General features: G+C 35.2%; 3 protein-coding genes across 4 annotated transcripts; all 3 read right to left on the reverse strand.

Moving 5' to 3' along the window:
- Positions 1-236: 236 nt before the first annotated feature.
- Positions 237-14,048, reverse strand: LOC129872272 (uncharacterized). The gene is made up of 18 exons (XM_055947194.1): positions 13,557-14,048; positions 13,238-13,429; positions 12,986-13,141; positions 12,475-12,768; positions 11,981-12,198; positions 11,801-11,875; positions 11,583-11,649; positions 10,865-11,187; positions 6,917-7,150; positions 6,629-6,816; positions 6,397-6,538; positions 6,197-6,305; positions 3,517-3,619; positions 3,256-3,424; positions 2,170-2,268; positions 2,013-2,071; positions 930-1,035; positions 237-679 (listed from the first exon to the last, which is right to left on the reverse strand). The coding sequence occupies exons 1-18, from the start codon at positions 13,801-13,803 to the stop codon at positions 515-517; spliced, it is 2,946 nt and encodes a 981-aa protein (XP_055803169.1). The 5' UTR covers positions 13,804-14,048; the 3' UTR covers positions 237-514.
- A 2,195-nt stretch (positions 14,049-16,243) lies between these two features.
- Positions 16,244-19,208, reverse strand: LOC129874590 (uncharacterized). The gene is made up of 4 exons (XM_055949896.1): positions 18,778-19,208; positions 18,202-18,255; positions 17,585-17,644; positions 16,244-16,639 (listed from the first exon to the last, which is right to left on the reverse strand). Exons 1-4 carry the CDS (start codon positions 19,099-19,101, stop codon positions 16,514-16,516), a joined length of 564 nt encoding a protein of 187 aa, XP_055805871.1. The 5' UTR covers positions 19,102-19,208; the 3' UTR covers positions 16,244-16,513.
- A 756-nt stretch (positions 19,209-19,964) lies between these two features.
- On the reverse strand, positions 19,965-26,819 carry LOC129874012 (uncharacterized). 2 transcript variants are annotated; one of them, XM_055949230.1, is made up of 10 exons: positions 26,676-26,819; positions 26,245-26,394; positions 25,810-25,968; positions 24,152-24,211; positions 23,458-23,556; positions 22,493-22,585; positions 22,270-22,413; positions 20,819-20,926; positions 20,325-20,376; positions 19,965-20,236 (listed from the first exon to the last, which is right to left on the reverse strand). In XM_055949230.1, exons 2-10 carry the CDS (start codon positions 26,341-26,343, stop codon positions 20,196-20,198), a joined length of 855 nt encoding a protein of 284 aa, XP_055805205.1. In that variant the 5' UTR covers positions 26,344-26,394; positions 26,676-26,819; the 3' UTR covers positions 19,965-20,195. The 2 variants fall into 2 exon arrangements, with proteins under 2 accessions (XP_055805205.1, XP_055805203.1); XM_055949228.1 differs by having other exon boundaries at positions 22,493-22,600.
- Between the last annotated feature and the right edge of the window lie 713 nt (positions 26,820-27,532).

Consider the following 27,532-nt stretch of genomic DNA (forward strand, 5'->3'; position numbering starts at 1 on the left):
GTAGGAAACACTCAGTAAATTTATATTAGTCAGATCAATACAACAACAACAACAAGCCCAGCATAGTCCCACCATGTGGGGTCTGGGGAGGGTAGAGTGTACGCAGACCTAACCCCACCTTGAAAGGTAGGACAGCTGTTTCCGAAAGACAGATCAATGAGTTCGGAAAATTACATGCATTCGCTGCCGCAATTCCAGAAATGATTTTACATCTTGACATTTGAAGCAACAAGAAATAATCAATTCTAATCCATCCAACAAAGCAGCTCAACACCATTGCAAGTGCAAGTGGAGTTCATCATCTCATCATCATACATGTGATACAGCTATCCACTCTGTTTTGGCAAGAACTATATGCTTTGCCACCCAGAAATATGGGACATCGAAAAGAATGATTTACTTCATGTAGCAATTAGCATAGTCCAATACAACGATGTGTGTGAACTAATTGCTACTCTAGCAAAATTGTTACCCAGAAATGTGGGATCCCGACAAGAATGAAGCTTCAAATGAATCACATTTTTTTACGAGAAAACTGCTGATCTGATCTAACTTGGATGTCTTTCGTGAATACATTAGTAACAGCAAAAAGCATAAGGACAAACACAACTTGAGCACTCATTATTCCAAAATGGCTAATGCTGTTGCCGATTTCCATCCAGCTTCCTTTATTTCGGACCTGTTACCAATCAGAAAACAAGTAAGATGGATCCTAACCATGATGAATCCCCAGGATCATCAATCACGTTCCTGGAGATAAATCAGTCAAAAGCATGAAAGAGAAAAACTCAAAGCTGTTAGATATTATGACAGAGAAGAACAGATTGGTACTGGTAATCCTACATTTTTCAAGCAAAACACATTGGATGGAGAATAGGTGGAAAAACATATGAGAATTGCACCATAGGAGGAATAAGACGACTACTTACCAGGAAGAAGAAATGGATTGTCATTACATCGGAGCACAAGATCACTAGAAAATAGCATCCCAACAATGGAACTTGCACCAATTTAGTGATTGCACTAAACGCACATCTGCATTTAATGCCCCAAAACAAATAAAAGTTATTCATGGTGCACAACTAATCTCAGCAAGTACCAAAAATTCCAAAATACTTCTACTTGTATATCAATACAAATTCTTGGTCTGCAAAAATTCTAAAAGCTTCTACTCATGTATAAATATAGATTCCTATAATGCACTTTGTTCACAGTGAAGATCCCAAATCACCAAAATATTATTCTAAGAGGACATATGAATGTAAATGTAGGTAGATATAACGACGGTTTCCATTGGCACCAGAATGAAGAAAGGAAAACAATCTTAAGAGTTTGAGTAAGCTTACCATATAGTATTAGCCAACACTTTTTTAAACAGGGAATGCACCTAATAACTTTTAAGAGTGGAGTAATCATAACCAAATAAACTTCATCCATACTAGAAGAAATGACAGGGCTACATGTAAAGGTTATACCAAGAAGAAACCCAACCACCCAACATAGAAAGATGATGTACTACCCTGTTGATTTCTACTCTCTAGTTATGGCTAACACAACTAATAATGCGGTTAAGGTGCCACAAGAATGTTAAATACTCAAAAATTGTGTTTGGAAAGTAATATGGATGTTTGGAAATGAATAGGAGTGGATTAAAGCAAGTGGAGAACAATTTGGAGTTGGAAATAATTTGGATATTTTTGTGGAAGACAGCAGCCACCGTAGCAGCAGTCGAAATTTGGGCGCTGCAACAATATTTTCTGGTCGCTCCAGGCTGCGACGAGTGTCTCAATGGGTGAAAGTTGATCACTGCAACAGGCAATCCCTGAAGCCAATATTTTAAATACGCAAGAGTGGTCCTAGGTTTATTTTCACATCTTATTTGGACGAATTTGAGAGAGAAAAACAGCCCCCAAGCCCTAGAAACTCCAAGGTAAGATTTCCACCACAATCTTTGGATTACAGTGGTTTTCCATCCAAACTGTTAATAAGGAAAATTTGCAAGTTGTACTTACATGACAAGTATGAATGGTATCAACAACTTGAAAATAAGCAACGCCGCCATCAGAAAAGGCTGCAAAAGACAGGAACAATCCCATATATCACCGTAGGCAAATGAAAGGGAAATAAAGAATAAAGGATTCATAAACAAGGATGTTCAGTTCCACTTACACTGAAAATAGTGATGAACCGATACACCGAGGAGATTTCAAAACTTGCAATACTTGCAAAATTACCAGTTCCAAAGAATGCAATATTGAAAAATACCATCTAAAAAGCAGAAATTGCATCAGTAATTTAAGAAGAAAAATATTTGGTTCAGAGGCAACTTTGTCCCTGAACTTTCCATTTTAGGACTAAACTTCACAAATTTTTAAGATGAGTGACAAAATAATTTACATAAAATGTAGTACGATGCAGGTGTTCAAATTTTTAAACTAACATTTAATTATTATTTTTTGACTGAAATCTACTTTGAATTATGAAAAGTCAACGTGGACAAAATTGTGGCACAAAGGGAGTAATATTCTTTTTTTTTTGAGAAGGTAAACATTTGTATATATATTATAAACTGGGCATTACACTTCAAAGGGGGAGTACTATTCTTCTTTAGCTATGTATAGAGGAAGATAAAACGATATGCTATCAATTTTCATAACTAACCTCTTTGATAATTGTTTCAGTTGGTTGTTATTTCATGGTGTTAAAATCAGTACTCTGACTAAATCTGTTTGGGAGAGAAAAAAGGCTCACTGTTCTAACCAGCTAACTCATTGCTATCCGTATGCACTGTACTTTAAGCTTTCATTTCTTTATGCATGACAAAGTGAACCAAGTGATTCGAATATATATTCACATTTAGCTTTGTGAGTAACATTTAATTGAATGGAAGGGATTTCAATAGTTCTAACTTCCAGAAGAGGTAGACATACTTTTAGAGAGACTCAAACACAATATATAAAATTGCGAAGCCTTTTTTTTCCTGGCTGCACAATTAACTATGTGGTACTTTAATGATAATGATCTAATTATCAATAAACTGTACTGAATATATAATGAACCGATGCGCACATGGAAGCAAGGAAGATGTTCAGTTGCCAGGAAGCTTCAATATAACTATTTGGATATATGCAAAGACAACAGAGCTAGAAGCATACACCCCCAAAGTCTTAAATTAACACGGCTAAAAATGTTGTGACTGTCTTTCTTTTTTCCATAACTCTAACATCATTAAGAAAAGCAGGACGTAAAACTTACAAAGGTTAATGGGATCCTCATATCGGATAACTCCAGACACCTATTATCATCCTCCATGGATTTGACTGGAGTTGATGATCTGAACTTGCTTATATGGAGATAAGCATTTTCCGCCAGTATCCATGCTATAAGTGCAAGACTGATAGCACCATAGAAAACTGCTTCATAACTGCAGGACATTCAAAAGCTTTCAAATTCTGACTCAGAACATTATAAAAATTGAATCTACTCCTAGCCTAAGCCACAAAATGATGGAGATACCCGATTGATAGAAGCAGGAAGGGAGGTGCAACGCCAAGGAAAATGGAAGTCAGCCTGGACAAGAGACCAGTAGCTGAAAAGAGTGGGAGTATCATCGAGAAGCCTAAAGAAACAAGTCAAATGATAAATACAGGGTTGTTGAAATTTTTACAAAGAAAACAAAATATGTAAAATATGATCAGGCTGAAGAACAGTAAACAGTGAAAGGAATAGTTATACAGAAAAAAACTAGTCAGGAAAAGCTTCATAAAAGTTTATCATTAAAATGAACCAAAAGAGCCTGAAAATTGAATGCAAGTGTAACAAAAGACAGTCTGATATGCAACAACGTGATACATTACCATTAAGTAGATGTTTACCAAAGATATTATCTCTTTATGACAGGATGCAGCCTAGTAATTATTCCTAAAATCACATTGAAGGAAGTTGTCATGGAAGTCTTACAATCTCTTTGGAATCTATGCAGACTTAACAAAGGATAGACACGATAGAAGAAAATGATCTTATATAGGGGATACCAATTAGTTGAGAATTTATTCTAGTCATGTTATCATGTTTACTTTAGGTCTTGTGCTTTCTTAGAGTCTTTAAGCCCTATTAGAGATTCTTATGCGAGTGGGAAATATAGAAAAAATTTATGGCATGTTTGGTAGACCAAGTAATTACTTGGTAAGAGAGGAATTTGGTGTAATTGAAGGGGAGTAATTACACTCTTCAATTCCCAAAGGAGGATAAGGAATTGGTGTAATTACATTACATGAAACTTTTTAAAATTCTTCTTTTATTTATATTTAAAAGGGAGCAGGGAGTTTCTGCAAGTCAATGTTTCATAAAATAAACCCGTGCGCTCCGGGCGCCCAACTCATAGAGAGTTCTGTCACTTGGTCTGAACCCATTTCTTCTATTCCTATGATTGTTCAGTCCTTCACTTGCTGATCGTTCGCGAGTCGAACTCGCTCTCTTGCCACGCCTTTCACTCACTCGCTTTACCTTGGAGTAACTGGTAAAGTTGTTATCATATCACCAGGAGATCACAGGTTCAAGCCTTGAAAACAGCCTCTGGCACAAATGCAAGGTAAGGCTGCGTACAATAGACCCTTGTGGTCGGGCCCTTCCCCGGAAAATTCTTCTTTTATTTATATTTAAAAGGGAGCCTTGGAGTAACTGGTAAAGTTGCTGCCATGTCACCAGGAGGTTACGAGTTCAAGCCTTGAAAACAGCCTCTGGCAGAAATGCGAGGTAAGGCTGCGTATAATAGATCCTTGTGGTCGGGCCCTTTCTCGGACCCTGCGCATAGCGGAAGCTTAAGTGCACCGGGCTATCCTTTATTTATATTTATATTTTTTCATTTTAATTTATTTTTTTATTTCTATTATTTTTTAAAATATTTTTATTATTCTAATATTTTCTAAAAATTATATTTTTTATTTTTTATTATTTATATTTCATTTCCTTCGCATTCTCAACCTTTACTTTTTCATGTGATTCCATGCAATTTTTCATATTATTTATTTATTTATTTATTATTCTATTTTTTTATTTGCATAATTTTGTTAGTATTCTAATTTCTAAATTAAAGTAGAATTCATTATTAAATAAGATTATAGACTTACGTTTTCCTTTTCCTTTAAATCATATTTATGTACATTGTGTTAAAATTTGATATAAGAGTATTATGTTAAATTTTTGTTTTGAATTTAGAATTTATGTCATATTTTCAATTTCATTTATTTTAGTAGTATTGACTTGATATTTCACATTGCAAATCATTTATTTTTTAGTTAATATTAACATATTTGTCAAATATACATTTTCTAATGTTCATAAAAATCTTATATTTTTAATTTTTTGATTTAAATTAATTAAAATATACTAATTTAAAAAATATAAATAAATTATTTTTTTAATATTAGTTAAGAATATATGTTTATTAATTAATATATATCTAAAATATTTAATTTAATATCATTTATAAAGACCCTTATTTGTCTAATATAAATTTTAAGTTTAGATAATTAACTTTTATTTTTAAAATTTGATATAACCTTGTAATTATACTAGTGCAACCAAACAGTTAATTACACTGTAATTACATTATGGCAAAAAAAAGGTCATTGTAATTACTACCCTAGTAATTACACTAATTCCTATTATCAGGTAGCTTTTCAAACAGACCCTTAGTTGTTTTCGCTTATTTTAAATTCTATAAATGTTGGCTTGAGATAAACATGAATGAGGAACATAGTCAGTGAGAATTCATATAGTCGATCTCAAATTGTTTGGGACTGAGGTGTAGCTGTTGTATGACAGGATGCAACCTACATTACACAGACTCTTGCTCGAGTTAATGTCATATCCATGTCCTACACATTTGACATGGAACACCAATGCTGATGAAGACAAGCAGCTGTCCAAGGAGGGCAACTGTAAGACACCAAGCAGGAGAAGAGAAATTTTGAAAAGTAAGTCTGGATAGAATGCCTTTTATTAGAACAATTATTAAGAAAATGTAAAATCTCACCACTTTGAACTCACTGTTTAACATCCCATTGCATTAACAACACAAGCAATTGAAGGAATAAATGGGTGTAAAGGCTTCATTAATTGTGTTCATAGGACATACGAGAACAATTCTAAGACTGAGCTACTCTAGCAGACGGATAAAAGCAAAAAAGAATACCAGCAATGGACCAATTCACCAGTTGGTGGAGGACTAACAATTCCTGCTTCTCTGTTCTATGAGTAGTTGAAAGCCAAACCATCAGAGATGCTAAGCCAACCAAAAGGATCTACTCCCAAACGAATAAAAAGAAAATTCCAAAATCTCTCAGTAAAAGCTTAAGATAATAGACAATATTGCTCATAAACGACATTGCTTACCTGCAAGTGAAAGAGCAAGGGGAATTTGAGTTTCCTCGAGTCTTGTGCAACAAGACTAAGCCAGTATCTGTTATCTTTAGCATGCAATTCCACATACCGAAGAACTATGCCAATTGTGATGATCATCACCGCCCCAGCAACCCTACATAATATAGAAGTTCAGTACATCAAATTCAATCAACCTACTACAAGTGGATCTGCAAGTTAAGCTATTCAATAAGAAGTTACTTACACGAGCAGGGTATTTTCTGGAATTTGAGGGGGCATGAGAGTAAAAACTGACAAAAACCAACATGCCAGCCATACAAAGATTGGTATTCCAGATCTAATAGGAAATGATCTATACAGATAAAAAGGAACAGAAACCCCTGTAACTAAGAAGCACCAAGTATAGAGTTTTCTATCTGTGAAGCTCTTCACCTGTAAGGTAACCACACACAATGATTAAAGAATCCAGATGCTCAAGAACAAATCCACTGCTGTTTAAAGGAACATACATAGACTAGGAATAGAGCCTCACCAGAAGCTCAAGAATGATCACGGAAAAAACACCTGTTGCAATGAGTTTAAGATAGTAATCCTTAACTCTCCCGCACAAATATCTGCAAAATGCCTTGAGAAATTGATATTCACTAAATATTTGTGTCCACAGAAACATTGTCATCACGACATATGCGTGATAAAGGGGAGGAGATTTTTCAACCAACAGAAGAGTGCACGCTACTCCCATTAACAGCCCTCCTAAAAGATGTATCTGCCATAGAAAAAGAATATAAGCAAGAACTTGGGAATCAATTATCGGATAACAATTCTTTCTAGTATAACCTTACGAATAACTATCAAGAATATCCATCTATTTTTGTGGGAGGAAGACACGTGTTCTAATAACATCAATTTCTAAATGCCAAAATAGTATAATAAGAAAAAGAATGACTATGCCAATAGAGGACCGAGATAATATAGGTTTTTAAGATTCCCTTATGAGAAATCCCAGATGAGCAATTGATTCAATCAGTGTTATCAAATATTAATTGTTTAGTGCTACCTCTGCAAGAACCACTCATTCACAAGGTTTGTATGTCTTAAAGCCTTGATGACGATAGTGAAGCGCATATTAGGCGAGGCGAAGCGCTCAACATGTTTTGAGCCTCGGTTTAGGCTTAAGCTCGCCTTTGACAACACTGGATTCAATAGCTTTGGAGATCAGGCAGAATAGAGACAAAATATAACCAAATATGGTCCTCAAGCTGGGTGTGACTTTCATGGAACATTTTAGAAAAAGAAGAAAGGAGAAATGTTTGGGGGTTGAAAGAAAAAAACTGAGAGAATTAATGTCCAAAGAAGCATCTGCTGTCATTACTCCCACCTTGCTCTTAGATTTCAATTTCTTTCCTTAATAAGTCTTAACTTTCTAAAGTTTTGGTGGAAAACCTCCTCCTCCCACTTACAATGCATAGGATAAAGTGATTACAGTCTCACCTTTGAACTTTCTGGAATAATGAATTAGATTATCTTTTACGATATAGTAACATGTGTAATTTTGGCATATCAATATTTGTCACTAGATGTACTCTATCTCAAGGAGGTAGCAAAACAACCGGACAACCCTTTGTATATCTCCGCTTCGAATTAAAATCATATATCAATAGTCAAGATATTTTTGTTGGTTTTAGATTGGATTGAGAAAATTACTTGAACTTGCACAACACGAATACTTTTCATGCATAAATGCATTTATATGTCCAATTTACTCCTCCATTTTTCCTACTAATCTATCATACCCTCAACACCAAACAGACATATGATTTCTTTTGATCCTTCCCTATAGTTTTTAAAAGAAGATAAGAACTTACCTTTGTGAGAGCAAACCTGCTTATTTTCTTAGAAAAAAATAATTATACACAAAAAGAATTATATCATACATCAGAAAAGAAAAAAAGGTGAAAATAAAATTTACAATGCAAAATAATTCACAGACGACAACGTGGATTGCTGAACTTACCCAGAAGAAGAGAGAATTGTTGAACTTACCAAATTTTAATGGAGGTATTACAAGGAGAATGAAAGTGAAATCACTATCTGCTAGAAGGGATATGACATCTTCCGTTTGCATTTGTAAGCAAAAATTGACAGAATTTTTCTCAATACTCATAATGGTGATATTTAATTTATCTATTAGAAAGAAGAAAACGAAAGTAACATAAGGAAAATAGAGAGATTCTGGGAAAGTAATAATATTATATTAATAAGGAAAGGAATAAATGGGATAACTTTAAATTTCTAATACTTAACATATATATTTTATAGGAGTGATTTCAATTATGTAATAAATGCTAATAATAATTAATAAGGAAATATACAAATTTTTTGTGAAGGTTTTAGAATAGAAAATAGGAAAAACATTCAAAATTCTGAGAAAATAGATAAATGATTCTAGCCTATGAAGCATGTCACATCATCATGCTTACATTCAGCTTTATATATATGATTTGTTCATTTTTAACTATGTATTGAGTTTTTCATCTCCGGACTACCCTCCCGCAATTCCACACCGCCGTCGGGCACATCTCCCGAGGTGGAATTAGCAATCAAAAGATCCTGAGTTTGAGGTATTACCTTTTTCTGGTTGCACTGTTAGTTTCGCTTTTCCTGCATTATTCATGTTACCCTTGGTCTCCAATGAGGCTACACCGACGGTAGTATCTTCGGCGGCTATGGCCAGAGAAACGCCTTTCTTCTGGGTTCTACGATATGTCCGGATATAAACTTTGCCTGAGAAACGTCTTTCTTCTGAATCCATCTGAAATGAAAAACCCTAACCCTAAACACAACTTGAAAAAACAAACCCAATTTAGGAACTTAGGGTTTCCAAAAAGAAAAGAAAGTGATCGGAGAAGATGATCCTCGACGGGAAACTTACAAAAACATTTTTAGCAAAAATTGGGTTTTTTCTACAATCCCACTGCCGATCATCTTCTCCAATCATTTTTTTCTTTTTGGAAACCCCAAGTTCCCAAATTGGGTTAGTTTTTTCAAGTTGTGCTTAGAGTTACAGTTTTTCATTACGAATGGATTCAGAAGAAAAATGTTTCTCCGGCAAAGTTTATACCCGGAGAAATCGTAGAACCCAAAAGAAAGACGTTTCGCCTGCCACCGCTACCGTAGATACAGTTGCCGGTGTAGCCTCACCGGAGACCAATGATAAAATGAATAATGCAGAAAAAGCGAAAACAGCAAAGCAACCGGAAAAGGTAATACCTCAAACTCAAGATCTTTTGATTGCTAATTCCACCTCTGGAGATGTGCCCGATGGCGGTGTGGAATTGCGGGAGGGTAGTCGAGAGATGAAAAACGACTTCATTTCAAACTCAATAAACAAATATATATATATATTGAAAAGCTCCTAACTTTAAAGTTGGATTACGATTTTGCTCTTGTAGTAAATTAAAATGTAATTAAATTTTTAATAATGTGGTAAATCAAAATCTAATTAAATATCTAATTTACAATAAGGAATGTGGTTAGGTGGGAATTGGGATCATAGTAATGATGATTATTTGAATTTATTTACCCAGCGTGGGAATTGGGATCATATTAATGGTGAATGATAGAATTTTCACCATCTTTTCACCTCATAACTTTATTGCAAGCTAAAGATATATAACTATCATTTATGATATCAAACTTTCTGCATTTCATCTTCCATATAGCTGAAACTTATTTCTCCATTAACCATTAAAGAGTTGCATTAAATAATAAAATAGACTAATTTATAATAATTAGATATATAGAAAGGAAGCCCAAAAACCACCGAGAATGAAATATATAAAGGTTGGAAATGGTTTTCATTTCCCAAGAATGCTTTACTATAGCAATTTCTTCAATATTTTCATTTTCGTATTATTTTTTTCTGTTTTTGTTTTCTTTCTTTCCTTTTATTCAGCATTTTTTTTAGGATACCATTTGAAATTTATAGGAAAGGCATAATATTGTACATCTACTTGTGCATTAAAATATAAACAAAAAGGTGTCAAAAAATTCAAGAATAAGTTTGTTGGAGAAGTGCTAATGTTATGTTAACAATTGTATGTACTTATCTATATCATATTTTATGGATTGAAAATAATACGCGATAAAAAGCCACCATCATATAGTTAATCATGTACAAATTTTATAAAGTAGCAGGGAACAAACGTGCAACGTACATTCCGGCAGAGCAATCGGAAAAGGTAGTACTTCAAACTCAGGATCTTTTGATTGCTATTTCAAATGAACCCGATTTTGTTATGCTATATCCACCTTTTATAGTAATTAGTAAGGGGTGATCTTTGAATAGGAAATGGAGAGGACTGCAGCGTCCAAAATGAATTTGTTTCTTCGAAAAAGGTCTAGTTGTTTACAACCCTCCTCTAACCAACACATACAACGAAATAAACAACGGCACATGCATATAGAGCGAAACAGGTACCTTAACTGTACTTCTTGGATTAGGCACTTGCTCCTTGCTAAAGATATTTGCAGGTAGGGATGTATAAGATTGCAAGACATGAAGTATCACATAGATCATCCAACCAACATAGCCAAGAGTAATTACAGTCATCAGCATCAACCAATCATATGTCTGGAAATAGTGAAGTCCTTGAAGTGCCAAGCTCCTAAGCTGTTCAGATAGTTTCATTGCAGTTTCATACTCTTTGAGAGAAATCAGATGCTCGATTTGACGCAATAGTGATGAATAACTAGCCAAGGGCTTGAAAGGCTTGATGTATAATGAGGTCGACTGCTTTAACTCTATATATTTGTCAAGGATGCTCAAAAAAGGAAACGAAAAATCAAGACTGTTCTTCTTAGTTTTTTTAAAAATGTGAGAACAGGACAAGCCCCAGTTACATTGATGAAGCAGTTTGGCATGACAGCATAAGACTTAATTTATCACTTTTCCCCTCTATTGGTCTAATGTAACATGTCCTAATTCTAATATATGTTATACTCTAATCGAAATTGTTCTACCAGTTACTTCTATTTTGACTGATATTTCTTTTAATACGGTTCTATGTTAACTGACATTTAAAACTCCGAAAAGTGTGAATCGCAACAAGAAGAAAATTAGGAATATACACATGTAAGATGAGTGAGGCACAACAAAGTTAGAAGTGAAAAACAATCTAAGTTATAGGGAAGGATACGTGACTTTCGAAGGAACTGATTGAGGATTTGCTTCGTATTGGCCAGCACAGCTTCAACTTCTTCTGCCTGGACAGAAAAGTGATTGTAAGATCTGCATTCAATCTCAATACAAAGAACACAATAGTGCCAAAGAACCAGCAAACCAGTATATCTCTCCCAATCCATCACACATTCGTACCGTGCAAAATAGACAGGGAACTTATAGTAATGTAGCTACCTTGTTCAGATTCATGTACTGAAGAGGCAGATTGCCAACCGAGTTGACAGGACATGGCAGACCAAGAAGAGTGGACTGCAATTTTTTAGAGATCTTATCAGAGTCAAGACTTTAGAAGGAAATGATATGATAGAAAGGCACTTCAAAGATTGACTTTCAGAAGAGAACAAGGTAATTGACCATCAGTGGTGCTATGTCAGCTTGATTAACATCCAACCTCGTCATGCCACTGAGGCCCCATTCTGAGGGTGTTTCTGTATCATGCAGATGGTCATCAATAAAGCGAGCAGTATTTTCATGATGGTCACTGCGGGAAATTGGCAAAGGATGCCCAACACCTGCGCCCCATGCCACAAGAGGTGTATCTGTATTTGTTGGGTGTCCGTCTCCATGACTCCCTGTACCAGAAATTGCTATGAATCAATATGCTACATTATACTGTAGTTGCTCAGTCACAGAAAAAACATTGTAAAAGATCCAGGTAATTAAAGACAAACATCACTTGCTGGGGAAGCGATGAATTTTTCTATCATGAAAACAGTTTAACTTGTGTGCATAGTGTACATATCAAAGATCATATATATATAAACTGTTTTCTATGCTGTGTTTACATGGTCAAATGTCTATTTATACTCATTAGGATATAGAAAAAAGAATTTAGCGCCAACTCAAACCTTTGTCGCTCATTCCATGATCTGCTGTAAATATATATGCAGTCTGATTGTCTTTGAAGTAGTCCTGCACAAGATTGTAAACCTTTTCTGCTATCTTGTCAACCACTTTGACATTATTTAGATAGATGGACGAAAAGGGCTTATGTGCATGACCATTGGAATCACAGCCAAGCAGATGCAGAAAAACAACAAGCTTGTCTTGTTCTAGTAGCTGCTTCAATTTTGGGTCTTTATTGGAACTATTCACAAGGTTCTGGAATTGATCGAATGACCACTCATCCAAAAAAGAAGCATCTGCATGTAAACACCATAGAATTGATAAATTGGTATTTGGTAAAATGACTGACAAGAACTGAAAAGTTGGTGGCTACACTGATTGTTCCAAGGAGAGGAAATCAAGGCTCTACTAAATGAACCATAATATCATTTACGTAATCACATAACCTTGTGAAAACTACTTGCATGTATTATATGTTGAATCAAAACAGATACTTAAAGAACTGTAACGCACCAGTTGCGAAATCCTCAAATTCATGTGGATACGAATTCCAAGTGCTATGGGGCAAGGCCCCACAGAATATGGGAACAATATCTGGACTACCATAGGAAAATGTATGCCGGCTCTGATTAAATACTGAATCAAACTCAACCGGATTTGCCTTCCAACCTGCGAAATTATTGAGCTTGTTGAGTTTGAGAGGCAGTTGCCTAAACTAGTAATTGTGTATTTTAATGCACTTGAAGAAATATATAAAAGCCTTACCTTTAGTGATAGCACTAGGATCTTCATAAAACCCAGCAATTATAGCAACATGTCCAGGCCTAGATTCTGTTGGAGGACGAGCATGTGACACTCCCCATCGACCCTTTTTTCTTATAATGCTCCTCAAAAATGGAGCTCTATAACCTCCCTCTGAATCTGGCTCGTAAAACTTATCAGCCCGTAAACCATCCGCTGCAATTTATCCAAAAAAATATTGAATCACCGACTGGTCAATTGAATGCAAGAAAATAAAAACATGAGCAGAAAACTATTTCATTGCGTCAAATCGTCGAGCAAGCTGTGTGCAAGTGCAACGCACCAACCAGAAGAACAAGGCGCTTAGCTGGGGCACCGATACGAGGTGGGACAGGGTCCATTCCATGAACAATAGGGGTTTTGAAGTAAATATCGAAGATACTGAGCATGTACACTGCATGAAGTACAACCCCAAGAACAACCAGCCATTTCTCTTTTCCACTCAGCCATTTCTGCTTATTCCGAGTAGTCTTAATGGCGGATCTCCGGCCATCTCTCTTTTCGACTCCCAAGATCCCATCGGTCCTCATGACTTGCGCATCTACTATCACTTCTCTGCTAATCAATTTTCAGTACCTGCTTGAAATTAAGATCACCAAATCTCCAACCTCTATAATATCATATAACTAAAAAATTGAAACTTTTCGTTTTCTGTGTAATGAATTGACGTTCCAAGTGCAGTTCAGATTAGTTACTAATTAACAACACTGTTAAACCCAAGATTCCAGTAATTAGTGTAGTGATTTTGACCAATTCTGCCAACAGTTATAGGTTCATCTTGCCGATATATTTGGTAGATAGTTTATTATTAAAAGCTTACCCAATTATTGCTTTCTTTTTTTAAAAAAAAAAAAGATTCAACTTTTGAAGAAGCAAACAATGGCAATTTTCAATATATTAGAAAGATCGTTTTTGAATCATTTGCATAATAACTTAAATATGACTCCTAACAAAGGAGTGGGGGAGATAAATACCCTACTTTTAAAATATGAAGAATCCAATTTTTATCGGATCAAAGGTTTATCACCGTATCAAAAACTATAGTTGATAGTAAAGGCGTAACTTTATTTTTTAACTAAGTTCATCAAGCAAACGTCATATTCAATCATAATTTCAATTCGATCTCCCTAAACCTCCTTATGGACCTTGCTATAGATAGAATATTGGTGTTACCAAGCAATTCCCCTTCCAACATATGCCTCATGCAATGTTGTTTTTGAGAATTGAATTCATAATATTGACTCCTAACAAAGGAGTGGGGAGATAAATACCCTACTTTTAAAATATGAAGAATCTCATTTTTATCGGATCAAAGGTTTATCATCGTACCAAAAATTATAGTCGATAGTAAAGGCGTAACTTTATTTCTTAACTAAGCTCATCATGCAAGCGTCATATTCAATCATAATTTCGATTCGGTCTCCCTAACCTCCTTACGGACCTTGCCATAGATAGGATATTGGTGTTACCAAACAATTCCCCTTCCAACATATGCCTCATGCAATGTTGTTTTTGAGAATTGAATTCATAATATTGACTCTAATACTACTAAAATTAGGATCCAACGATTATCATCGTGGCAAAAGTTAAAATTTTAGTAAAACTTATTGGAGTTGTTTCGTGTTTTAATCGAGTATTTTTATTCAGTTTTTTTCTTGTGAAAAGAGTGTAATGGCTAATAAAAATGACTATTTACCATGTTGTCCACAAAGGATAGAGCAAATTTGGGAAATTAGATTTGTCATGTTAGGCGTAAAACACCAATTTGAAAGACTTGTCTTTTTCCATAAACAAAAAGGAAAAAGGGAAAAGATCGTCAAAGAGAAGCAATTCTGTGATGGCCTAGCGGGAGAGAGTTTTAGTGATTTATATTATGATCAATAAAACTTTAAATGATTAATGGACTGAAGAGAAAAAAAATCAAATTACTGTGAGAAAACGTGTATATTTATTATTTTTTTGGCAAATCGAACATCAGGTAATATTTATTGTATTCATAGACAGAATATGAAATGCAAATTGACATTGACTTCCATTAACTGCTGAAATGGGACACTGACTATTGAACTAGAATTGACATGATACAAACACACATACACCTAACTGATAACAAGAAAACAGCCACAGGTCACAGTGCAACACCATAACTTGGAAATGTTGAACATTGGACGATTGAAAATCGAAGTTTCAAACTCTGTGCTTGAGGACAAGAAGAAACATGGATATGCCAATGCTCAGAAAACCAAGCAACATTTGCCGAGTCGAAACGAGTCCATTTAGTGATGCACTAGAGTAGTCAGAAGGACCCCTTGGAGTTGGAGTAGGTGCTCCTACTTCTTGTGCGCTCACAGCTGAATTAGCCATGAAGACAAGCATAATTGCTGCTACAAAAACAAACCTTTGGAGAGCCATCTTTGCCTATTTGAAGGAAATTAAGGTTGCTGTTCAAAATCTGCTTGTCCCAGGTTCTCAAACAAGATATTTATAGGAAAATGCATGCCCTTTACTATTGCTTAATTAATGGAGTCGCTGGCATTAGAAATAGACAATTCCTAGCAAATTCTTCTCGTCCTTTTCGATAGTTGCAATCTGTAAAACTCACGATTAACAGGCAAAAATCGCCAAGTGGCAGAAGCTGACGACTTATAATATTGAATTATCAATTAATCAAGGCTGTTTACTGGCCTGACCAATCAATAGATTCATTAACTATTGAGAATTGAGCTACCATTTACTATTTGGATTGATTCCTTCCCAACACAAAGTAATTTGGTACAGTTGCTACTGGTTATTTGGGATATTCGATGTTGTAAGTTGTAACTTGTCCATTTGGGTCAGTTTTCAATTATCAAGTTTATCCTCTTGCTCTTGACCTTAAGTTCAAATCAAGACACAACGAAGAATAAACTAATTTAACATGACATTCCCTCCTATTTGGGCCTGACTTGCAAGTATTATGACTCCGACGGCTCATAAGAAGTACCTCTTCCTTTGTTTATCACTTGTTTCAAATAAACAAATTGATTCTGCTGCTCATTAGTAATTCACAAGTATTTTTATACGTTGTGGAAAGGAACATCTGCTAAGGGAAAAAAGAAGATCAAAGAACTGCATAATACCAAAAATGTTACAGATATAGGCTTACTGAACTACTGGCATCCAAATAGGGAAATAGAGATCTCTTAAGATGCTCGTGAAAGATATCAGCCTATCATGCCTTTGAACTCTAAAAGCCACCCTTTAGCTAATATCTTCTTCATCCTGAAAGCTAAGATTCAATGTTTGCAACTTGAAGCCTGAACCTTGTATTGTTTCAACCAAACTGGAAGCCACCCCTGTAGCTTGTATTGTCGTTTGCTTTGTTAACTACATCAAATAACAAGAGAGGTTAACACTGAATCAAGGATATACCATGTTTCATTTCTTGGTTCTTCAAATGCCTTATTGAACTTCTGAATGAAGAAAATAGAGACTTGGTAACAATAAGTTTAGAGAAAAAAATTCACCACAAAATGATTCTCTTTCGTTCTCTAAGGGAAGTGATTTCTTCTGATTTAGGCCAACACTGGGAGTTCCTCTTACCTTTAGCCCTAACCTCATCAATTTTATAAGGACTTATATTGGATGCAGAGTTAGATGATGAAGATCCTAGACACACACAAATCCTTTCCGGCTCTCTTCTCTGCAATGAGATCCTAACTCTCACGCCACCAAGGATACTAATATGCACTGAAGGTGGTAAGCTCAAATAAGGAACTCAGATTTGAATTCTGATGGAAATAAATGGTAACTGTACCTTCCACTTTTATACGCTTGATCTATGTTAATGAAATTCTTACACATTTTGGATTTGATGCTGGAAATAAAAGCTTCAAAGGATTGCTTTGACACTGTTAGATTTTCTACAGCATATTTTAAAGATTAAAATGTAACAAGTACTTTAACAACCTTCTTTTCACAAATAATTATTTTTCAGGTTTCTTTTGAAGAAGAAATAAAAGTTTTTTTCCCCTCTCCATGAAAAGTTAAAGGATATTGGTCATTTAGATAAACTGTTACTATCATTTCTAGAGAAGCTCCAAACACAAAAAGGCAGCACAAGATAGTCCACTTGGAAGTTGTCCACTATGTTGCATATTGAATTTAGGAAATCTGTAAGGAACTAAAGCATGCTTCAGAGATTTAGTACTTTCATGCAGTATCTCTAAGGTGCATTATGCTGATCGAGATGTCAACTTTCTACAACAATTTTTCCTGTAACGGAATATGCTAATAAGTCAATGTAAGAGAAGCATTATATATGTGAATCACCTCGACACTTGCAATGCCCTCGACAACTTGAATTTTGAGACCTGTAATGCCTTCAATATCCTGTATACATATGGACAGATGATAAAGGTCAAACTACAACTTTTTTTTTCTTTTTAATAAGGTCAAACTGCAAGTATTCTTCAATTACAATTATTAGCTAAAATCTAATGTTTTGGAAGAGAGATGGAGAAACAGATATAGCTCTTCATCAACTATTCACAAAATCAATAATTCTCTCTTGCAGCTTCTGAACACCAAAAATAGGATGAATATCTTTACCTGTTCTTTGATTCTAGATTATAAGCTTTCAGATCTGCCTAGTTCCAAAGAAAAAATAGTTTAAATCCCTCAGAAAGATCAGAACATTTTGCTTTCTCTAATTTGTCCTTTAAAGTGTAAAAACCCCGTGTTATTTATTTCCCTCTACAATGTAACAGCGAGTCTTTCTGGTGTTCCACACGTAGCATTAAAATTACACAAAAAGAGAAATTCAGAGTCCCTTGCAACTGCAACTGCATTGTATCTCAAATGCACACAGACAAGTAATGTCTTTTGCGAAAGTGTGGACAAATTAGCATGTACAAGAAAAAGCTTTGAACTTTACGTACTAAATTTACCTCTAAAGCATTAGTCACAGAAGGAATAGAAGCTTCATTCATTGTTCCTTCTGCCTGTGATAAGAAAGGTATAGATTCAGTTTACCATTCACAGAAGAATCCACAAGAAGTTTAAGGGTTACAGACAACTAACAATTTGAAAGAAAAACAAAGCAAACTAGCACATTGAACACTTATTAGACAATCAATCAATTAATTAACTGAACCTCACTCCCAAACTATTGGGCTATACCAATCCAGTATATGCATTCTTATCCGACCCATTTCATACCAATATGGGCAAGCACTACTAATTACCAGAACAACCAGATTCTTCATAAATTTACTATTCTTACATTGAGGATTAACCTCACCCTCCTCCTTTATCCGAACTTAGCTTAATTCACATAGAATTTTTTGACAAAATTAGACACTTCACAAGAACCCATTTCATGCCAATATGAGCAGAGACTGAAATTCATTACTACCAGATAATCTATTCCTACACTGGGCATCAATTTACTGCAACCCTCCTAACTTTAACCCGAAAGGGTTCACAATTAGAAACTTTACTAAAATAGAAAAGAAGGTGAAAACCTGAAAGAACATAGTGAGGACGTCGGAAGGCGAGACGGAAACAGAAACAGTCTGATCAGGGGTATTCGCGGGAGCAGCAGATGCTTCTTCGGTGACAGCAGTGGCACCATCTTCCTCAGCTACAGACCATATCTTAGTAGTTCTCAAAGGTGCCTTCGCTTTAACCAAACCTGGAGAACAAGAATAACCACCGCCAATGCCCCTCTTACTTTGAAATTGAAGGAATTGAATTGGGAAAAGCTTTGGAATTGCAATAGATGAAGAATGGGGAATTTGCAAATGAGATTTTGCTCTGCAAACGGAAAATGCTGAGACGGTGGCCATTTTTTTCCCCGACGCTAATTCCTCTTGAGTGATTTTTTCACTCTTTTCTTATCCAGAAGCCAAAACACAAATGGAAGGGACTATGGATATTTGGGACAAAATAATGCTAAAGTCAGTAAATTTCTAATATAAAGTTGGGACTTAGGAGTGTCTAAAAAAATACTATTATTATTTCCTCCTGTCCATGTATGTTGCTGTTTTATAATTATTTATTATAATAAATGTAAAGTATAACAATTAAATTACTTCTATTTATTAAGTATATTTCAAAAGATTTGAGTAGTATTAAAAATATAGTTAAGAATAATTAACAATTTTAGTTTTAAATTTTAAAAATGTTTTTGAGCTAAATTGATATTTTCTGTAATTTTACTTCTCCACTACAACAATTTTTCCTTACCTTATTTAACAAAACAAAGATAAAACTGAAATAGAATTCAAAATTTTAGCTCTTCTTTTAATTTCCATGTAGCTTCTAGAGGTGTTTTAAGTACTGGCGACTACAACCTTTTAGTAGAATGAAAAATTAATACTACGTAATAGTATTAATAATTGAATTTCAATCTTTTGGTCATTTGGTTTCAATAATAGAAGACTGAATTATAATAGGAATCTGCATAGTATAATCAAGGAACATCACTCTTAATAGTAGTATTAATATTGTTAGTTTAAGTAGAATATTTGTTTTGTTAACATTCTTAAACTTCACTTGTAAGCCAACTCCTGCCGATAAATTTCCTTTTCACATAATTCGAGTGTTCAAAATGCAAATCCAGGATAGACCATTTAAATTACTAGGCATACTGGTCAATCTTACCAGTAAAGACAGCTAGAATGTAAACTTTAAATAAGAAACCTGGCACTTGGACAAACTAATTTTCATTGCAAATGAGATAAGAGAATAATTGATTCGTGCACGCCCCTAAACAGAAGTTTCTCTAATCCAGATGCGTGCACATATTTCAGATCATATATCTACAAAGAAAACAAGACGTGGTTTTAGACCACAGAAGACCCGTTGTGCGTCTGTCTTGGGTGTCATTCATCCTTTCACAAAATCCCAACAAGTTGGGGTAGTTGGGGACTTCACATTATTAAGTTATTTTCTTGTCACATTCCACTTGAAATTCACCATCTGCAAGAAATTATTCGTATCACATTTCTCACGGGAAAAGAGATTTATTTAAGCACAAGATAAGGGGCCACAAGAGAAAGACCCATACTCTTGAGATACACAGCTAAATTTGCCTGGGCATCAGCTTCAGTGTTGAATTCCTGATATGTCAAACAAGTAAAACCCTCAGAATGGGATGAAAAGATAGTTTTTTAATGAGTAAAAGAAAGGAACAATCATGTGTATAGTGAATATGTACAAGTAAAGTTTAAACTCTTCATGAAGAGCAATGCGAAACAAAGTAAAATTAATAGACTAGCGAAACATGATTATTCACTTCTAGCAACAAGGTGATGAAACCAATTTCATAGAGCGCATTAGCAAGAAAAGATTAAACTCTTTATTGCATATATTAAACGTGACATTCAAGCACCACCACTTGCACCTTTTTTGGTCACAGGAGACCACACATCCACACACTATTGCATTTTCATCACAGAAATAACATGCAGATGCAAGATATAACAAGGACTTCAAAGATCAAAATTCTGATAGACAGGTTCAGTACGCTCCGAATTAGCAAAGTGGAAAAGTTGGCCATACTCTGTCCATATGGTTGATCTGGAATGACAAAAATTGATCTTTAAGCTCTTTCACAATCTTGGATAGCTCAGCCATGTTCTGGTTCTTGCATTTCCAGATTCCTTGAGTCTGTTGCATGATAGAAATTTGTAAAGAACGAGAGATCATCCCCGAAGCAGTTCCAGCAATAACTTAATACTGAATGCAATATAAACAGCACGGCAAGAACACATGCAGCATAAGGTCACATAGGTTACAAGGGGAAAATAGCTTTACTTTTGAACTGGTTTGGGTGTCTCTTAGGATGGAGTGGGTGAGGTTCCATCAAGAAGGCAAGCTTATACCGAACCCTATAGGGTCTTTATACTCGCTCTTAAATCTGTCACTGCAAAATCTCTCAGGAATTCTGCAAAACAATCAAATTAACCTACACCTTTATTCTCCGACTCACTTTGGGATGTTCAGAAGCAATTTTTCCCAAGAAAACGTGGGTATCGAAACGGCTCGCCTACTGCTGCTCATTCTTCTATGCCATATCATCTCTTAGCTCTGTTATTCTTTTAATATAACAGAGAAATCCCCGAGGATCAATGACACACCATTCGAAACTTGGTAAATAATCCTCAGCTTTTCCCATTTCTTCTTAAAAGCTTCCTTGGATCATTTCACTCTCTTCTTTTCTTAACACCTTAAGTGTTGAATGTAACATAGTATTTCATAATTTCTAGATTTTATGTAGCTGAACCGACTTTGCCTCATCAAAAGAAAAAAGTAATATGCAGAATTACATATAAAAAAAACCTCAAATTAGTTTTTGTAGTTTACCTTATTCTGAGTGCAATTTTAAACTATCTTGTACTCGTTAACATACCCAGTCATGTTCATCCACACTAAGATAATACTACAGCAACTACTCAATCCCAGGCTAACTAGGGATGAATTAAGATGATAATACCATAATCCATCAGTAGAGATCAAATTTATCATCATTGGAATGGTCTACTTTCTGGGGCATCTTTGTGTAGCCCGGGGTTTATGAGTGTGTCTCGGACACTCTCAATGGCTAGGACAACACTGGAAAAAGCTCTTCAGCAATTGCTTTAGAACTCAGTGGTTTCAACAAGTTTCTGAGGAGTCATTTGGTGTGAGGTATAAGGTATAATAATCCCGAGATAAAATGCAGGATTATTCTATCATGCATTTGATCGGAGGTATTAGGTAGTCCTGGAATTATTTATCCCACCATTTCTATCATAGTGATGGAATAAGTTATCCCATATAATATGGTGGGATAACTTATCCCGGAATAATTAATCCCGGGATAACATGTTCCCAACCAAACGACCACTGATATATAAATTTGACAGGATATTAAAAGTGAGAAAGCAGAAATAATGGACTAATTTGCTAAAAGGAAAATAGAAAATAAAACAAAAGCAAAAACAGAAGTAAGAAGAAAGAGTAAAGAAGACCTGCATGCAGACAAGTTTTGAGTCGCCCTTAACTTTTACGTGTTTGAAACCTTTCTCAAGAGCATATTTTAGCCCTAAGATTACACCTCTGTATTCAGCAACGTTGTTAGTTGCCACACCCACACCTTCTCGCAACCGGAAAACCTACAGAAAAGAATTACAAGTCGAAAACCGGTAAATTTGTGGCGACAAACCACATCTTCTAAATGGATAGGGAGCATACCATACTTCCATCTGCAGCATGCAGCACGGCACCAGCACCAGCTGGTCCAGGATTCCCCTTTGAAGCCCCATCAAACTCAAGAATGCATGAGCACTGCATGTACGGGAGCTGAAGGTATCAATTTACAAAATGTTCCTCTAAGCTAGAAGCAAAGATCACATAAAGATAGTAGACATGATATCATGACTTGGAACTGACGTGCAACAGAATTAATACGCTACAACATGGCTCAAAACATAAGTTCAACGAGAACCTTTTTTACATTTCTTAGCACATAAGAACAACGTCCAAATAGAATCTTTTATGTTGTTTCTTTAATCTTGTATGTTCTATCTTTGGGATAAGTAAACTTGAAAGTTATTTCAACAGACACTTTCTTTTCTGTGTGTTCTTTTTGGTTCCTAATGGAATTGCTCCTAGTGAAAAAATAGGTTAGTATGCTGCAAAGACATTTACATTCTAAAATAAACTTAGTACAAGCTAAGTTGCTCGGACTCTTCAAAATGTTGACGGGTGTGTGTCGGATCCTTCAAAAGTAGTGCATTTTTGGAGGATCCGGTATGGGTGTGACACTATTTTTGGAGAATCCGAGCAACATAGATTACAAGTATTTTGCCACCATCTTCCAACTTTAGACTTTTGCGCAACCTTAACCTACAAAGTTCCATTTTGTCCTTAACAGTTTGATTTAAGAATTACTTGGTCCCCCTTGGTTCAGCGGTTGCCGAATCAGGACTTTCAACCTTTTATTTTTTAAAATTAGCTCCAATAAGCATCACTATCCTCACTAGTTTTGTCCATCAGCAGCAAAATGTCAAAACATAGGCGCAAGCCCTTTCCAAGGCTAAAACCACCCACCAAATCCCCCCCCCCCCCCAAGAATGTCAACATACAGATAAAACAGACAATGTCAAGAATTAAACATGTTGATACAAAGAATTATTAGGAAACAAAAATTAACTTACACAATATGACGAAATCGGGGGAATTTCTAGGCAATTGTCTAATTTGGCAAGCTTTTGCTGTCCAGCAGCTGAAAACGAAGGAGATGCAACCACCTCCATCTGAATGTAAGGAAAAAATCATGCCAATATCAAAGACACTAGACACACCTCATAATAGCAAGACTTTTTCACACGCTGACTCAATTAAATTAGAAAAGTATATTAAACAAAATGGAGGACTGAACAAATTATCATAAGGCAAAGACAATATAAACTAAAACTTGTGAGTTGAACCATTGATAAAACTGAGTTCTTAGGATATAAATCAGTTTTATACTAGAAACGATAAACGTGAACCATAACTTTGTTACTAGAAGCAACAACATGCAGCAAAGAGGCCTATCCTTGACATTTATACCGCCACTAGATGAGTATCCTCATTTTGCTTCAAGAGCTAGTGAGGAAGCCACCATCCCTAGGCCAGACAATTAGTTTCTTATTCCAGGAAAAGCACAAGCCTAATAATATACACCATCCAAAATTTCCATCACATCCTACTTCACAACATGTTAAGGCATTGCAGTAACTGATGATATGGTTGTTTTGATGACTGAAGTTGGGCATAAAGAAAGTATATCAGTTATGAACCTTTCAAGAAAGACATACCCCATCTAATCAATGCAAGAATAATCTGGATTGACCATTAAGAGATTACCTGCATCCTCTTTTCCTGAAGATTCTTCCCGATAATTTTATCTTTCGAAGAGCCAGGTTGCTGCAAAAACAGAAAAAAAAATCTGCATGCATGAAATGGTCCTTAATTTAAAATTGTTACTAGCAAACATGCTAAATGTTTGGGGTTTTTTCAAGGCACAATAGGCTGCTGAATTTGACAGTGCAAACGGGGACGGACATATCAATAATTGAATGCTAAAACATCTAAGACTTTCAAGTTAGGTATAGCTGGAAATGTACAAGCAGTATTATGTGCACTCTTTAATTACCTGTAAGTGGTCGCAAGACACAATAAAGGAAGTAGTGTGATGGCAATGACAAAGCGAGGAAAAACTAACAAATCAACCAAGTGAATTAACCTATCAACGATATCAAATTGGATCCCAAGAATCTCATATGTAAAGCTACTTCACAAGCTTCTGTGACCACAAGTAAGTCAGTTCTGCATCTGAGACAGATCCGACCGCTTTCCACCCATATACCAAATTAGTCTTGAAGCAATATAACACATGGAAGTAGCATTATCACAAAGAAGGTATGCGCCACAAAAGTAGGCATGTATGACATTTTCTCTTTGATATGCTACCATGTACCACATAATCGGATAAACACTTTAGATTAAAAAAAACTACAGTTTATTCACGTTAAGCTTTTCAATAGTATTCATCTTGGTTTGTTCTCTTATCTAATACAGCAATAAATGATTTCTTCCCGGTTCCCAGTCCTACACCTTTCAATTTTTATTTTCTATACATAGAAAACTAATTAAATATTCACTTCTCTTCTCATGCATCTTAGCTCAAAGTTCTGCTGGTGGTTTAAATTATCCAATGACATCAATTTTATGTGTCCATCTTTTAAAAATCACCATAAAAGAATCATTACTAGCAAAATAAAGACACATCATCCCGGAGCAATTCTTCCAGTTATGATTGTAGATAATGGAGTGATATTTTCCTCTTACACAGCACAAGGCACTTTATTATTTGGAACATATCCTACATAGGAAAAGTTAATCTCATGAGTTCAAAACCATTTCTGCAGCGCCAAAATGTCATGTCATGAGACAAATTGGAAGGAAAAGACAATAAAGAACTCTGAAGAGCTACAAGAAGTTGTTCTCTTATTTCAACAATCAGATGAAAGTGAATCAAAGAGGAACAATGAGATGGATATCATGTCAAAGCGACAACTAACAGTTGCATTCAATATTACAACTGTCCATTTTCTTTAGAAAAAGGAGCTACATGGGGGCACCAGTGCCACACAAAAGAAGATATCAGAGCTAGGCAAAAGACATACACCTAAAGACATAAAAAGCCACCAAATGGAGAAGATACACCTGGTAATCACTACCATTCAGTTGCCGGTAAAAGGTCACTAACTGGAGAACAATCATAGTTGGAAGATCAAAAGAAGGATTAGCTCAGCCTGACTGAGACAATCATGCAGTCAGTCAAGGTTAGCAGCACACTACTACGTGTCTAGATCATGACAACAGAAGGATGGGTATGAAACTTAAAAGACGGACAATTTTAGCATCTACATTAGCCAAAATTTGACCCAACAATCATCAAACAGTTAAGACAACTACGTCTACTGCCAGTTCAATAACAGTAAAATGATCAACTTTCTAACCCGAAAAGGGCATGGGATGAGAATCCCAAAGAGATCATCTCGAAAATCACTGAAATCCACAGAATACATTGCATTTTTGAGTCCATGCGAGGCCAAATACTCTTCTGATTGCTTAGCCAAGTGATACCCTTTATAAACACTTATGGCTGGTTCACCAACCTGAAAGATCACAGGAAAAACAGAAAATATATTCAAAAAAAGAAGAAAAAACATCTGATAATATTATTACTTGTGCTCTAATCAACTAAGACTCAACCCTAAACTAGTGGGGTTGGCTATATTGTATCCATTTTGCTCTATTTCTTCATCATTGTTTAAAAGCTGGAATAATTAGACTCTTCTTATTCTTGAACTCTAAATGACCCAAAAAAAGGTTGTCCAATAGATAACCCTGTCTATGGCCCAAAAGAAGAAAGAATTAAAAAGGAAACATACAGAAGATCGTAGCAGAGCTTGTAAATCAGTCAGGTTCTTATAGACGGCGATCACATCCCCTTTGCGCACGACATAAAAAGCGTCCTTTTCGTCCCCCATTTATGTGTCCAACTCAAACGCGTTTACTTGGCTTTGCAAGTTACTCCACCACTGTATCAACACATCACAGTATTACTTAGTAAAAGCAGAAACAGAAAAACAAATACAAGTCCAAGTTCCACTAAAAAAAAAACTAGATTCCAGACTCACTGAACAATTTACACTCTACACATTACCCCTGCATGCATGATCAGTATAGTTAATATAGTACCAATGATACTCAAAGACCATATGATTTAGGGCTTTTTTATTTCTCTTTTCAGGCACAAAGATAAATGAATTAGGGTTTGTGCAAACATAGAAAAGTGAAAGAATTCAAGGAAGATTCTTACCTAGCAGAGAAGGACAGTGAAGGGAGTAGTTCTTGGAAACTCTAATGGAGTTTTTGTCAGCAGCTGATCTCTGGACTATAATAGTCCCCGGGTAACGGGTCAGGTGATTTTGGCCCGAAACTGCATATTTGGACTGTCCAGGTACGTTGGTCCTTTCCAACCCAATAATAATTGAATATTATTAGAATTAATATATTCATGGAATTACAGCAAAATTTAGGGGTCGTTTGGTAGAGTATATTAGTAAAATTAATGTATGCATTAATTAGGTGTATTAGTAGTACCTTGTTTGATATGTTTTTTTCTTATTATGTATTAAGGTGTGTATTACTAACACCATGAATTTCTAGATATTAGTAATGCAAGAAAATTTAATGCACGTATTAAAATGATTAAAGATCCAATTATCCCTCAAAATTCTTTTTAGGGAGTCATCAACTTTGACAAAAGTTTTATTTATGTCATCTGTTAAAAGTTTGGTTTATCTATGTCACTACCATTTGAGATAAGGTCCATCTATGCCATTATTTTTTAACTCCGATTTTGTAAAATCACTCAAACAAACTTTTAACATTTTTCAATTGGAGTTTGAATCAAATGTATTCTTTTTGCTGCTTCTTCTTTTTTAAGAACACCAACAAGACATGAAGAACACCAAAAATTCCCAATTTTCAACTTCTTCAATTTTTTCACGAAATCTCCTCAAATTTCAATATTAGCATCCATCTGAGCTAAATATCAAAAGTCAACATCTTTTAAGCTCGAATTCAACCTAACCCAACAAGACACACTTAAAATTTCTTCAAAGTTTCAAAGCTTTTACCTCCTTTAATGGTAGAATTGTATCCACAATTTCA

This window comes from Solanum dulcamara, chromosome 11 (assembly GCF_947179165.1).
Source record: "Solanum dulcamara chromosome 11, daSolDulc1.2, whole genome shotgun sequence".
Classification (NCBI taxonomy): Eukaryota; Viridiplantae; Streptophyta; class Magnoliopsida; order Solanales; family Solanaceae; genus Solanum; species Solanum dulcamara.

Excerpts from the sequence above, each read along its gene's own strand:
- LOC129874590 (XM_055949896.1), bottom strand. The coding sequence starts at position 19,101 with ATGGCCACCGTCTCAGCATTTTCCGTTTGCAGAGCAAAATCTCATTTG. Across the intron at positions 18,256-18,777 it reads TCCTCACTATGTTCTTTCAG|GCAGAAGGAACAATGAATGA; the intron begins GTTTTCACCTTC and ends TTCTTATCACAG. Across the intron at positions 16,640-17,584 it reads AGGGCATTGCAAGTGTCGAG|TTAACAAAGCAAACGACAAT; the intron begins GTGATTCACATA and ends TATTTGATGTAG.
- LOC129874012 (XM_055949228.1), bottom strand. The coding sequence starts at position 26,343 with ATGGGGGACGAAAAGGACGCTTTTTATGTCGTGCGCAAAGGGGATGTG. Across the intron at positions 24,212-25,809 it reads TCATCCCATGCCCTTTTCGG|CAACCTGGCTCTTCGAAAGA; the intron begins GTTAGAAAGTTG and ends CTGTTTTTGCAG. Across the intron at positions 20,927-22,269 it reads CAAAACTTGTCTGCATGCAG|ACTCAAGGAATCTGGAAATG; the intron begins GTCTTCTTTACT and ends ATCATGCAACAG.
- LOC129872272 (XM_055947194.1), bottom strand. The coding sequence starts at position 13,803 with ATGAGGACCGATGGGATCTTGGGAGTCGAAAAGAGAGATGGCCGGAGA. Across the intron at positions 12,769-12,985 it reads ATTTGAGGATTTCGCAACTG|ATGCTTCTTTTTTGGATGAG; the intron begins GTGCGTTACAGT and ends GTTTACATGCAG. Across the intron at positions 6,306-6,396 it reads CCTTGCTCTTTCACTTGCAG|ATCCTTTTGGTTGGCTTAGC; the intron begins GTAAGCAATGTC and ends GTTTGGGAGTAG.